Source organism: Petromyzon marinus, chromosome 26 (assembly GCF_048934315.1).
Source record: "Petromyzon marinus isolate PM22_M1 ecotype Great Lakes invasive population chromosome 26, UKy_Petmar_22M1.pri1.0, whole genome shotgun sequence".
NCBI classification, from domain to species: Eukaryota; Metazoa; Chordata; class Hyperoartia; order Petromyzontiformes; family Petromyzontidae; genus Petromyzon; species Petromyzon marinus.
Window position 1 is genome coordinate 12,857,596 of NC_133692.1, and position 14,076 is coordinate 12,871,671.

The window sequence follows — 14,076 nt, forward strand, 5'->3', positions numbered from 1 at the left end:
TCACACAGAGACTAATAGACTCACAGAGACTCATAGACTCACACAGAGACACATAGACTCACACAGAGACGAATAGACCCACACAGAGACACATACACTCACACAGAGACTAATAGACTCACAGAGACGCATAGACTCACACAGAGACTAATAGACTCACATAGAGACTCATAGACTCACACAGAGGCCCATAGACTCACACAAAGACGAATAGACCCACACAGAGACACATAGACTCACACAGAGACTAATAGACTCACATAGACTCATAGACTCACACAGAGACTAATAGACTCACATAGAGACACATAGACTCACACAGAGACGAATAGACCCACACAGAGACACATAGACTCACACAGAGACACATAGACTCACACAGAGACGAATAGACCCACACAGAGACACATAGACTTACACAGAGACTAATAGACTCACACAGAGACTAATAGACTCACAGAGACTAATAGACTCACACAGAGACTAATAGACTCACACAGAGACTAATAGACTCACACAGAGACTAATAGACCCACACAGAGACTAATAGACCCACACAGAGACTAATAGACCCACACAGAGACTAATAGACTCACACAGAGACTAATAGACCCACACAGAGACTAGTAGACTCACACAGAGACTAATAGACACACAGAGACACATAGACTCACACAGAGACTAATAGACTCACAGAGACTAATAGACTCACAGAGACTAATAGACCCACACAGAGACACATAGACTCACATAGAGACTCATAGACTCACACAGAGACACATAGACTCACACAGAGACGAATAGACCCACACAGAGACTAATAGACTCACAGAGACTCATAAACTCACACAGAGACGAATAGACTCACACAGAGACTAATAGACTCACACAGAGACTAATAGACTCACACAGAGACTAATAGACTCACACAGAGACTAATAGACTCACACAGAGACTAATAGACTCACACAGAGACTAATAGACTCACATAGAGACTCATAGACTCACACAGAGGCCCATAGACTCACACAAAGACGAATAGACCCACACAGAGACACATAGACTCACACAGAGACTAATAGACTCACATAGACTCATAGACTCACACAGAGACTAATAGACTCACATAGAGACACATAGACTCACACAGAGACGAATAGACCCACACAGAGACACATAGACTCACACAGAGACACATAGACTCACACAGAGACGAATAGACCCACACAGAGACACATAGACTTACACAGAGACTAATAGACTCACACAGAGACTAATAGACTCACAGAGACTAATAGACTCACACAGAGACTAATAGACTCACACAGAGACTAATAGACTCACACAGAGACTAATAGACCCACACAGAGACTAATAGACCCACACAGAGACTAATAGACTCACACAGAGACTAATAGACCCACACAGAGACTAGTAGACTCACACAGAGACTAATAGACACACAGAGACACATAGACTCACACAGAGACTAATAGACTCACAGAGACTAATAGACTCACAGAGACTAATAGACCCACACAGAGACACATAGACTCACATAGAGACTCATAGACTCACACAGAGACACATAGACTCACACAGAGACGAATAGACCCACACAGAGACTAATAGACTCACAGAGACTCATAAACTCACACAGAGACGAATAGACTCACACAGAGACTAATAGACTCACACAGAGACTAATAGACTCACACAGAGACTAATAGACTCACACAGAGACTAATAGACTCACACAGAGACTAATAGACTCACACAGAGACCCATAGACTCACACAGAGACTAATAGACTCACACAGAGACCCATAGACTCACAGAGACTAATAGACTCACACAGAGACTAATAGACTCACACAGAGACTAATAGACTCACACAGAGACACATAGACTCACACAGAGCCTAATCCACTCACACAGAGACTAATAGACTCACAGAGACTAATAGACTCACACAGAGACTAATAGACTCACAGAGACTAATAGACTCACACAGTGACTAATAGACACACAGAGACTAATAGACTCACACAGAGACTAATAGACTCACACAGAGACACATAGACTCACACAGAGACTAATAGACTCACACATATACTAATAGACTCACACAGAGACTAATAGACTCACACAGAGACTAATAGACTCACACAGAGACTAATAGACTCACACAGAGACTAATAGACTCACACAGAGACTAATAGACTCACACAGAGACTAATAGACTCACACAGAGACTAATAGACTCACACAGAGACTAATAGACTCACACAGAGACTAATAGACTCACACAGAGGCTAATAGACTCACACAGAGACTAATAGACTCACACAGAGACTAATAGACTCACACAGAGACTAATAGACTCACACAGAGACTAATAGACTCACACAGAGACTAATAGACCCACACAGAGACACATAGACTCACACAGAGACTAATAGACTCACACAGATACTAATAGACTCACACAGAGACTAATAGACTCACACAGAGACTAATAGACTCACACAGAGACTAATAGACTCACACAGAGACTAATAGACTCACACAGAGGCTAATAGACTCACACAGAGACTAATAGACTCACACAGAGACACATCGTTTGTTGTACTTCCCCCGCATCTCCGATTTGCGCGGTTGGCTACATACGGTGCGACATTTAATGTCGTATCGTGAAAACATGCAACTCTGATCGGAGCCGTTACGAGAGAAGAGCTTCTTCAGCTGTCAGTGAGAGACTCACCTTCTCCATGCTCCGCGTGAGACTCGTTGTTGCACGCGACTCGTTGTGTGCGACTCGTTGTTGCGTGGAACTCGCTGCCCGTGCTTGAGACTCGTTGTTGCGTGGGACTCGTTGTGTGAGACTCGTTGCGTGGAACTCGTTTTTGCGTGCGACTCGTTGCGTCCGACTCGATGTTGCGTGCGACTCGGCGTTGCCTGGGTCTCATCCCCGTGTTGACTCGCGTTGCCTGGCGACGCCGCGGAAGCCGGGAGCGTGAGACGCGATTGGCGGTGGTGGTGGAGGAGGATTGTAGTGGTGGTGGTGGTGGTTGTGAGAGTCGTAGTGGTGGTGGTTGTGAGAGTCGTGGTGGTGTTGGTGGTGGTTGTGAGAGTCGTGGTGGTGGTGGTGGTGGTGGTGGTTGTGAGAGTGGTGGTGGTGGTGGTTGTGAGAGTCGTAGTGGTGGTGGTTGTGAGAGTCGTGGTGGTGTTAGTGGTGGTTGTGAGAGTCGTGGTGGTGGTTGTGAGAGTGGTGGTGGTGGTGGTTGTGAGAGTCGTGGTGGTGGTGGTGGTTGTGAGAGTCGTGGTGGTGTTGGTGGTTGTTGTGAGAGTCGTGGTGGTGGTGGTTGTGAGAGTGGTGGTGGTGGTGGTTGGGAGTGTTGTGGTGGTGGTGGTTGTGAGAGTCGTGGTGGTGGTGGTTGGGAGTGTTGTAGTGGTGGTGGTGGTTGTGAGAGTCGTGGTGGTGGTGGTGGTGGTTGGGAGTGTTGTGGTGGTGGTGGTGGTGGATGTGAGAGTCGTGGTGGTGGTTGTGAGAGTCGTGGTGGTGGTGGTGGTTGGGAGTGTTGTAGTAGTGGTGGTTCTGAGAGTGGTGGTGGTGGTTGTGAGAGTGGTGGTGGTTGTGAGAGTGGTGGTGGTGGTGGTTGTGAGAGTCGTGGTGGTGGTGGTGGTTGGGAGTGTTGTAGTGGTGGTGGTTGTGAGAGTCGTGGTGGTGGTGGTGGTTGTGAGAGTCGTGGTGGTGGTGGTTGTGAGAGTCGTGGTGGTGGTGGTGGTTGTGAGAGTCGTGGTGGTGGTGGTTGTGAGAGTCGTGGTGGTAGTGGTGGTTGTGAGAGTCGTGGTGGTGGTTGTGAGAGTCGTGGTGGTGGTGGTTGTGAGTGTTGTAGTGATGGTGGTTGTAAGAATCGTGGTGGTGGTTGTGAGAGTCGTGGCGTGCCGAGTTAGATTCCCACTCACGGCCAACACCGGTGACGATTATCCTGAACCGGTCCTGGGCCACTCCTAGGTCGACTCAGCCTAAAATGAGTACCTGCTGCTGTGTGTAAACATCGCTACTGGTAAGACAAAGGCTGCCGAGCGTAGTGCCGGCGTTCATAGGTGCTCGCGAAAAGAAATTGCCCCAACAGTCTGTTTAGACCATACGGGGGATCTTTGTCTTGGTGGTGGTGGGTGTTGTGCTTGTGGTGGGTGCTGTGGTTGTGGTGATTTTCTTGGTGATGGTTGTGGTGGATGTTATGGTTTTGGTGGGTGTTGTGATGGTGGTAATTTTATTGGTGGTGATTTTGGTGGATGTTGTGATGGTTGTGATTTTCTTGGTGATGGTTGTGGTGGGTGTTGTGGTTGTGGTGGGCGTTGTGGGTGTGGTGGGTGTTGTGGTTTTGGTGGGTGTTGTGGTTGTGGTGATTTTCTTCGTGATGGTTGTGGTGGGTGTTGTGGTTTTGGTGGGTGTTGTGATAGTGGTGAATTTCTTGGTGATGGTTGTGGTGGGTGTTGTGGTTGTGGTGGGTGTTGTGATTGTGGTGATTTTCTTGATGGTTTTGGTGGGTGTTGTGGTTTTGGTGGGTATTGTGATGGTGATGATTTTCTTGGTGATGGTTGTGGTGGGTGTTGTGGTTTTGGTGGGTGTTGTGATGGTGGTGATTTTATTGTTGATGGTTGTGGTGGTGGTTGTGGTTGTGGTGGGCATTGCGGGTGTGGTGGGTGTTGTGGTTTTGGTGGATGTTGTGATTGTGGTGATTTTCTTGGTGATGGTTGTGGTGGGTGTTGTGGTTTTGGTGGGTGTTGTGATGGTGGTGATTTTCTTGTTGATGGTTGTGGTGGATGTTGTGGTTGTGGTGGGCGTTGTGGGTGTGGTGGGTGTTGTGGTTTTGGTGGGTGTTGTGGTTGTGGTGATTTTCTTCGTGATGGTTGTGGTGGGTGTTGTGGTTGTGGTGGGTCTTGTGGTGGTGGGTGTTGTGGTGGTGGTTGGTGTTGTGGTTGTGGTGGGTGTTGATGGTGATTTTCTTGATGGTTGTGGTGGGTGTTGTGGTGGTGGGTTTTGTGGTTGTGGTGGGTGTTGTGGTTGTGGTGGATGTTGTGGTTGTGGTGGGTGTTGTGGTTGTGGTGATTTTCTTGCACAGGGTGGTGCGGATATGTTGTGACCCCCACATTTAATTCTCAAAAACTTAATATATTTGTCTGTAAGCTTTCATTAAAACAGACCCAGACATTCAAAGGAAAGACAATGTTCGGGGTGTCAATTAATTGGGTGTCACAAGACCACCTGTGGAACCCTTTACAGTAAAACCGCTAAGCTATTCTCCTATGTAGGAGGGATAGCAAACACGGCACGAACTCTCCACTCCTGAAGCCCTCTCGTGTCCACCAGACCTCCACTTCGACATCCATAGCTCTTGAACACAGTGCAGCCTCCGCTGCTTTGTGCTAAGCTTGCAGTTGGTGTTTAAAAATCCGCAGGAATGTACTTAATTTGAAGCGCAAGTTGCATTTATATACAGAATTTTTTATCATTACTTACTCGTCCATTTTAGTTATTTGCTTAGCTTCTCTATACCTTTGCACTCCCGTCAGTGTTTTGCGTTGTATTTGTAGCTTGCTGACCCTTACTGGACGTCAGTAAAAAAATACAAAGAGCTTAATAGCTCATCGGATTCATCTAAATAACGATTCCAATGCCGATAGAAATCACGATCGATTACCACGAACAACAGCAGTGGACGAGCAAGAGAATCGATCGTGAGGTCACCACTGGGCGGGATCCGATTCGATTCCCTCAACCTGAAATTCAAATCGATTCAGCAATCTCACAGCAAGGACCCCCCCCCCCCCTGAGGCGTCCACCGCGCGAGGTGCTGAGTGCCTGCCGGAGTCTGCCTCGGATAAACACTGAGGCGGCTGCAATCCCTCGGTGCCCGTGCCGAACGGGCGATCTCATCTCCGCGGAGAACATTTTACCCACACGGTACAAGAATCGTATGGAACGCGGTGGGTGGCGGCGGGAAGCTCGCGATTAGGCGCAGTGTCGGTGGTGGTGGTTGTTGTTGTGACTCCGGGCCGAGGCCTGTGCCGTGGCACGAGCCTGGCCCCTCGCATGGCGCGCACAGCCCGAAGAAGCGGGCCAGAGGCGGCGGGATGATTCAGGCGAGGGGCACGCCTCGGTCGAGAGCCGGGCCTCGTGCTTTAAACTGCAATAAACCGGTTAAGCGCGTGTACGGAATTCGTGCCCTTTCACGTCCGAAACAATCTGGATAACCCATAGAACATGCATGAGGAATATGTATGAGTATATAAAACAAAGTGATCGAGGCTACTCTCCCCGCAGTCTTGCGCTACCCCCGAATTCGTACGCTGTCCCCTAATGTAGCGAAGTCAACGCCACTCCTGTTTGCATCTCTTACACGTATTGTCACGCATCAAAACAACACACGACATGTAGCGCGCTTGATCCTAACACCCTTCCCCCTCGCTGATCACAGTCACGCGACACTCGGGATCTTAAATACAACCCATCGCAGCAATGTCTCCCCTCAAACCCCTATCAACACCCCCGCTACCGAGAAACAAACTGCTCGTGAATTGTGATATAATTAAGTCGTGTGTTACTTTAAAACTGATTACAGTGTGTTCATTTGTGTGTGTGCTCCCTGCACATGCCATACCTGCCAACCCCTTATCAGTGTCCTACCTAATGACATCAATTCAGATCTTATTGGTCACCCCGTGCCCTTGTAAATCTCAACGTTCACCCTACAAAGTCCCATCACAAGGGAGAACACAAACAAATAGACAAATTTTGGGTTACTAAACAAAAACTGATTTATGTATTAATTTTGATAATTGGTGTCAATACTACTTATGTTGCTGCTTGCTTGATATGTGGATGCACACACTCATGTTGTAAATGTACAGCAATAAACACAGAAAATTACGAAGGGTTAAACAACTTTTGTTTTTATTTGGCCGTATATATTTTTTGTTGTTGCGCTCTTGAAACGGCTGTACGCTGTATGGACCTGAACACTCTATTTCCCTGTACAATACGGGGTAAACCATATGGTTTGATAACTATGACATGCGGCCATTTACATGATCTGTACCAGAATGCTACCAGTGCACCTAAATGACCCCAAACCACAAAACCCTCGACCACAACCCCTATCCAACCCTAGTAACTCACGACTCCGAAATCAAAACCTAAACCTCGTAAACAAAACCACATTTTAACAATTAAAGCCCAACTGCGCACTACAAATGCACTCTTTTAAATCTTCCCAGATTGAGTGTAATTTAAGCGTATGGTTCGGAAAATGTTACTCATTGTTTGCTTTGTTCCTATGAACGTGTACATGTACGGTTCAGTTCACCCTTTAGAGTAAAAACAGACTATAAAGGCAATTGGCAAAGTATGCGTGAACTTGTAAGTAAAGATTTTCCATATTAACCAGATGACAGAGTTGTGACAAAAGGTAAACCATATATATAATGCACATAAACGTCCGTGTGTAATCCGAGCATACTGTAGCTAACCCAGATTATAGACGTTAGAAATGCACAGAATTATTAACGATGCGTCGTAGACCCCTATGTGAACATACATATCAGTACATTTTTAAACCCTTCCACCACCTAAATCATTTTATAAACATACGACAAGGAATAGTTACTTCGACGTATTCTGCAGCTCACGATAATATAATTTGTCCCTGGTTGCATATGGACGTTATAATATTTAAGAGAAAGAAATACTTTCAACCTAAACCTAATCGTAAACACTTGAGCCGCTCTGGATTTTTGATCCACGATTATTCCCAGATGTTAAGCAGCAAATATTTCGTATCCTTATACTGTATATATATTTTTTGCTACAAAACTAGCACGGCCCACTCATTTGCACGGGATACACGTCCAGAGTAGAGCTTTGGCCGAACGCTGTGGGATGTGGGTGACATCACGCAGATGTGGGCGCTGACATCAACCATGTAGCCAGCCAGCAAAACTTTTCGAATATGCATCTTAATATTTCGGATGAAAGTTATCTGACAGTGGAATATATCTTCTGCACACCTGGGTTCAATTTCAATTGTAATTATGTATTTTTTGTAATGAATTACAATCACAAGGTAACTGTCATTTTTGCTGACAGTGAATGCTGTATTGTAATGATAATTGACCACTCTTGCTTTTCTGTGTCACCCTCACAGGCTGAGATGGAGGAACACGCGATGTCACTGTTAGCGCAGCTCCGCGCGCAGCGTGCCCGTGGAGATTTTTGTGACTGCATGTTTGAAATTTCCGGGGGAGCCACATTCCCAGCACACCGCGCCGTTCTCGCTGCCTTCAGTCCCCATCTGGCGGCGCTGTGCTGCGGTGTTTCTGACAGCGTCCCATCGCGGATCCTTGAGCTGCACTCGCCGCCCAACGGGGGAGGACAGACGCCCAAGGAGGACACTTTTCCTTCAGGAAACAACACAGCAGATGCGTACACGCACGGAAACTGCCGTGTTATTATGGCTCAAGAAAGCGCCACGTCGACAGGAGATTCGCGCTTCGATAATGGTGCGGCCAACGGAATGGAGGACACCGCTGGGATGAGCGGTCAGAGAAGAGCGATGGCAACAAAGACGGGATCACAGAGTGGCTCTGGCATCGCTTTGGTCACTCTGAACAACAACATCATAAGCCCCTGTGCCATCGCTGCCGTCTTGGATTTCATCTATTCTGGACAAGTTAGGCTGAATGGGTAAGGGATGTGATTATTTCATAACTACTCACCATCGCTCTGTATTGTTTATGCTATGTATAGATAACATCCTTTGAATGCTTTCAACGAATTAGCTCGGTCTGTAATGGGGGTTTGCAATATAACTTGTAAAACAAGTTAAGATGTAATTGGAATCAGAATATGTATTTATACTGGAGGAATCTGATGAGTTATAAAGCTTTTTTTTGGTTACAGATGTCCAATAGTACATTTGTGTTGCTCTTGAGCATTTATCCTGGAGAAACCGGCCAAATTGATCACATGGGTGCCTGTGCCCTCTCCATTAGAGATGCTGTTGTCTCATCATGGCTTGGAGGATGATCTACTGCTTCCAGCATGCATGGCACAAGCATCACCATTATTGCGAAATAAACACCACAGAGTGTTGGAAAGTGTTACAAAACCACATACGCACACATATATATGATATTCATTGTTTAGGTTGCATATAATCTTCTTTCTAAAGACCTTAATCTGTATGTCCCAAAAACATCTTCGGGACTTCCCGACAAGGTAGAAAGCTGAAATATGGTATATAGGTAGCTTTTAGTACACAAACAACAGGAGAAATCTGAAAATCTGAGATTTTTCGTTTTTAGCCCCCCAAATCTCGATTTTAAGTGTCCCATAAACATGCTTGTGCGTGTCATTCAGAAACCGTTCAAAATATAACATTGCGGGGTTTTTTTTCCTTTGATAGAGGGTTAAACAGCAAATAAAGTTAACGCAAGAACCATTGGGTTCTATCTTTTATTGTTTTTGAGATATTTTGTATTCAAGTGGTTTTGATTGAATAAATATGAATTTCATGATGTTCAAATCTGAATAATTAGAAAAAGGTAGAAGATAGGAGCTACCCCTCATATAGCATTACGTCAATTAATTGTTCGTTCTAATAAAAAACTGAATCTTTACATTGAGCGGTTTCCGATGGGTACATCTTCGAATAGAAGTTGAATCAAGTAGTCAACAAAAAAAATCTGAAAAATACACATTTTTGGAGTTGTTCGTTTCTCATCGTAAATACAAATTGTAAAAAAAATCACATCAGCTTCATTATTATATTTATTGAAAACTTTTGCCTGGCAAAAACAGGCTCTATGAATTATTCATAAATACAATCGAAAATCAGTGTTGAAAGTATTACAAAACCACACCCATATTACGATATTAATTCATTGCTTAGTTTGCAAATAATCGTAAATATAATCGAAGATACCACATGCTGTAATTAAAATGTGCTGGCTACATGGCGGTGAAATTTGTGAGTGGCAATATATACATTGCTGTGGGTATTTGTACAAGCGGATTCTTTGTGTAGGTGCGTGTGAAATTGGGCGTGTTTTTTCTTGCTGAACATCTATCTGTATATGTCTTATGTGGACATCTTCCTGATTTATGGTTTTTTTTTCTGATCCAACAGTCTAGGATTTTAGTCGAGAACACTTCGAATGGCGGGGATATTTGTGAATGTAAACATTCAATCATGCGCAGCTCAGTATGGCTAATTGCATGTATGCATTTCTGCACGCTTTGTACCATTATGATGAGTAGATTTGAACTTTTTTTTAATTACCTGACCGAGAAAAAAATATTTAGGGCCAGAGTTCAATACTAGCATTTACTTCGTGATATTGGGTGACTCCGTTTAGCCATTATTGCAGTGTTTCAGGTGGGGGAACACGAGGTCAAACTCGTGACATCACAACCGATGGGTATGACATTTCTCCCATGTGAACAAGTGTTGCATGGCACTCAGTGCAACGGAAAAAATCCATGCTGTCGAGGTCAATTAGCTCTCAATTATCGATAAACTATGTAAGTATAAACTATGTTTTAAGGGCCACTGAGCTATAAAGGTATTTTTTCAGAAGCGACCCAGCCACACACAAATGATAGCTCAACGAAAGTGGCTTATCATGTGGAAATTTACAGCAGCCATGTTGATTCTAAATATGGAGGGAATAACCGAGGACCCGGAGAAAAATTCACGCAACCACGGGGAGGGAGAAACATGCAAACTCCAAATAAACAGGCTTCGGGGTCGGGATGGAACCCACGACCTCCTGTATGCCAGGCGAGGTAGTTAACATCTTCTAGCTACCGTTACCATGGCATGGGTGGTGAGAACCTATCTCAATCCAGCACGTAAGCTTATATCTCATCACTCCAATTTTCTAGCAGGCATCAGGATCGTTTTTATGTCTCCGGCAGGTGCGGCCGTTGTCATTGTTTCCCACCGTGGAGTGAACGTGGATGCAACGCAGGGTCGCCACTCCCTCCGCTTTGCACCGCGGAACCAGTGTGTGACACATCTGAATTTTTAAAGATTACTTTTTTTTACTTAAAGCTTTCGTGACTGCAGGAATTCATACTCTTTGGGTCTTTCGGTCAAGTCACGTAGATAGAAAAAAAAATCATAACGTTTCCACACAACTCTCATTGTTCTCTACCCCCCCCCCCCCTCTCTCTGCCCCCCCCACTCTCTCTCACAGAGGGTTTCTCTTTCTGTTTGTCTATGCGTGTGTCTCTTTCTGCTTGTGTCTGTCTATGTGTCTCCGTGTCTGTGTTTTGTCTCTCTCAAATTTAGCAATCTTTGGAAGAACGTAATCAACCAGGGAGGGTGTTGACTGTTGTGTTAGCCGACTCTCTGTTGTATTGCATTATACATCTAAGTTTACTATATTTGTTTTCTCATGATGATGGTTGCTTGTGTTGCAATCAAAATGTCGTATTCTATTATTATTAAATTGATTTTTTTCTACATGACTTTACTGAAAGAACCAAACTGTAATTTGAATGTAAATGTAAGATCGGAGAGCCTGATATACTTCACGACTACGGTGTTGAAGAGGCGGTCATTGTATTGCTAGAGATTTGCATGCCAATCGGTAATTTGCATGTAAATGTAAGATCGGAGAGCCTGATATACCTCACGACTACGGTGATTTCTCCAAGACGAAAGTACTCTGAAAACCCACTGGCTATCAACAAAGTTTTGTTCATGAAGCCATCCAGATATATAAACACTGATACAATTTAAACCGAGAAGATGGGTCAAACTTAGCAATCATTGGAAGGACGTTATTAACCAGGTAAAGTCATAACTGGCAGTGATGCTTCCATCCTACCTGCCTATGTCAGCTGTTATTTCCGACTCTGAGTTACATTGCCTTGTTAAATGTCTTTACATTAACAGGCTAAATGTCTCACTAACATAGCCGCTGCTCCTTTTTCCTCCATGTGGCGGTGGCTCTCGTTTAATTAGCTGAATGTCTCACTGGCATGGCTACCGTTGCGGTGGTTCTCTTGCGTTGACATGCTGGTCTCTTACAGTGCAGCGGCCAACGCCGCAGCTTTTGTTGCCCACGAGGTGGCGTTGTGCTCTGACACTGACATGCCAATCTTCTCATTAACAGCCGCTGCTGCGGAAGCCGTCTCACATTGAAATGCTAATCTCTAATCTCTAGCAATACAATGGCCGCCTCTTCAGCACCGTAGTCGTGAGGTATATCAGTCTCTCCGATCTTACATTTACATGCAAATTCCATCTCTAGCCCCAACCACTTACCCTTGGGTTGCACCCATCTCAAATTTATATAGCCTCTTGTTGCAACAACTCTCTCGCTATATTTCTCCTGCCTCAGCAGTTCGCCTGCTGTATTTTTTTCAATCTTGATTTGAAGCTTTCGTGACTGCAGGAATCCATACTCTTTGGTTCTTTCGGTAAAGTCACGTAGGTAGAAAAATAATAGATCACGACGTTTCGATCGCAACACAAGCAATCGTCATCAGGTGGGACAACCACAGCAAGAAAAAACTGCTGAAGTAGGCGAGAGATCTGCCGTGGCACGAGGTTATATAGTAGGCCTCGGCAGTAGGGGGGAGAGACAAGGGGGGGGGAAGGAGGCAGAGCAGAAAGTGGACCCCGCAGCAGCACCCGGGTCACTGGTGTAAAGTGGGCCACCGCGACAGCACTGGAGAGGTCGGCTGCAGGGGGGGAGAGCAGGGGGGGGAGGAAGCAGGGAAGAAAGTGGATCCCGCAGCAGCACCCGAGCCGCTGGAGTCACCTGAAGACAATTGCTTGTGTTGCGATTGAAACGTTGTATTATTTTTCTATCTTCGTGACTTTACCGACAGACACAAAGAGTATTACATTTTTTTGACTGTTTATTTTTCTCTCTTAAATGTTGTTTTTGGGAAATATGTTTATAGAAAATAATGACGGTTGAATTTTTGTTTTAAGCTTGTTAGTTTGTATCTTTTTGTTGCCAGATAAAAGGGGAAAAATCTATTCTCATATTTTGGAACTGGCAAAGGAGCTCCCATGATGTAGATTCTAACCCCGAGCTCTCATTACTCTTTGTTTTTGTGCTGTACGCCTTTTGGCGTCCTCTGGTCTAACACCGTTTGAGACGAGGCTAAAAAAAAAGCTGTCTCTGGTGTGGACCAATCAGTTTAAAAGACAATGCATATATTTAGAGTATTTTTTTTGCATTTTAAAAGTGTTCAGTTTGGTGTTTTAACAACTTGACACGTTTTGCCAGATAAAAGGGGAAAACCTATTCTCATCTCTTGTTAGTTTTGGATATAGAGTTTAACAAATTCGGGACACGTGGCTTGAAAATGTCGCAGAGTTATGCTATGGTTAGATGATGTGGCGTCAACATTGTTATCAACAACGTCATCGACAACGTCATCGGCAGTTATGCCATGTTGATCTTACACAGTTGTAAATTCTGGCTCGGTTTATCGTAACAAATGTGAGTGGTTGTTGCAAAAGGCTGTGTGTTGGATGTCACATCTTGGGGGGGGGGGGGCTCTTTTAGGGGAAGGGCTCGCGTAAACTTTTTAAAGTCAATATACATCCATCTTAAAAATGGGGCCTTTTTAGCCAGTATCAAAGTTTGAAAACATAAGAATAGATTTTACCCTTTCTGGCAATAAAACAGTTGTGTTAAGATTTGAAAACATAAGAATAGATTTTACCCTTTCTGGCAATAAAACAGTTGTGTTAAGATGTTCAAACACCAAATATAAACATTTTGCAAGGAATCAAGTCTGCATTAACCACACATGACACTTGTGGTGAACATGCAAACAAACATGCTCTGATAATATATGCATTGTCTTTGAAACTGATTTGTCTACATCAGAGACATCCTTCTTTCGGGCCTAGTCTTACGAGTGTCAGACCAGAGGAACGCCTTTTGGCAAACCAGAGAACGCCTTTTGGCGTTTTTTGGCGTTCTCTAGCATTCTCTGGTTTGCATGTCCACCACGAGTACGTGTGGTTAATGTAG

The 14,076-nt window shown here is 44.7% G+C and overlaps 2 protein-coding genes across 10 annotated transcripts in view; one reads left to right on the forward strand and one right to left on the reverse strand.

Moving 5' to 3' along the window:
* The window catches only part of VWA3A (von Willebrand factor A domain containing 3A), a 137,339-nt gene extending 134,177 nt beyond the window's left edge, over positions 1-3,162 (reverse strand). For both annotated transcript variants that reach the window (XM_076069946.1, XM_076069945.1), the window contains exon 1: positions 2,765-3,162. In XM_076069946.1, the coding sequence (XP_075926061.1) occupies positions 2,765-2,773 (9 nt within the window). In that variant the 5' untranslated portion in view covers positions 2,774-3,162. The remainder of the gene's footprint in view (positions 1-2,764) is intronic.
* The window catches only part of LOC116946282 (uncharacterized), a 57,798-nt gene that overhangs the window by 21,047 nt on the left and 22,675 nt on the right, over positions 1-14,076 (forward strand). For 4 of the 8 annotated variants that reach the window (XR_004403457.2, XM_032961328.2, XM_076069947.1 and 1 more), the window contains exon 1: positions 6,004-8,752. Coding sequence is in view for 7 of the 8 variants with exons in the window: in XM_032961328.2 (XP_032817219.2) it covers positions 8,019-8,752 (734 nt within the window). In the remaining variant the exon portion in view is untranslated. The other 4 variants (XM_076069949.1, XM_076069948.1, XM_032961332.2 and 1 more) reach the window with 3 other exon arrangements.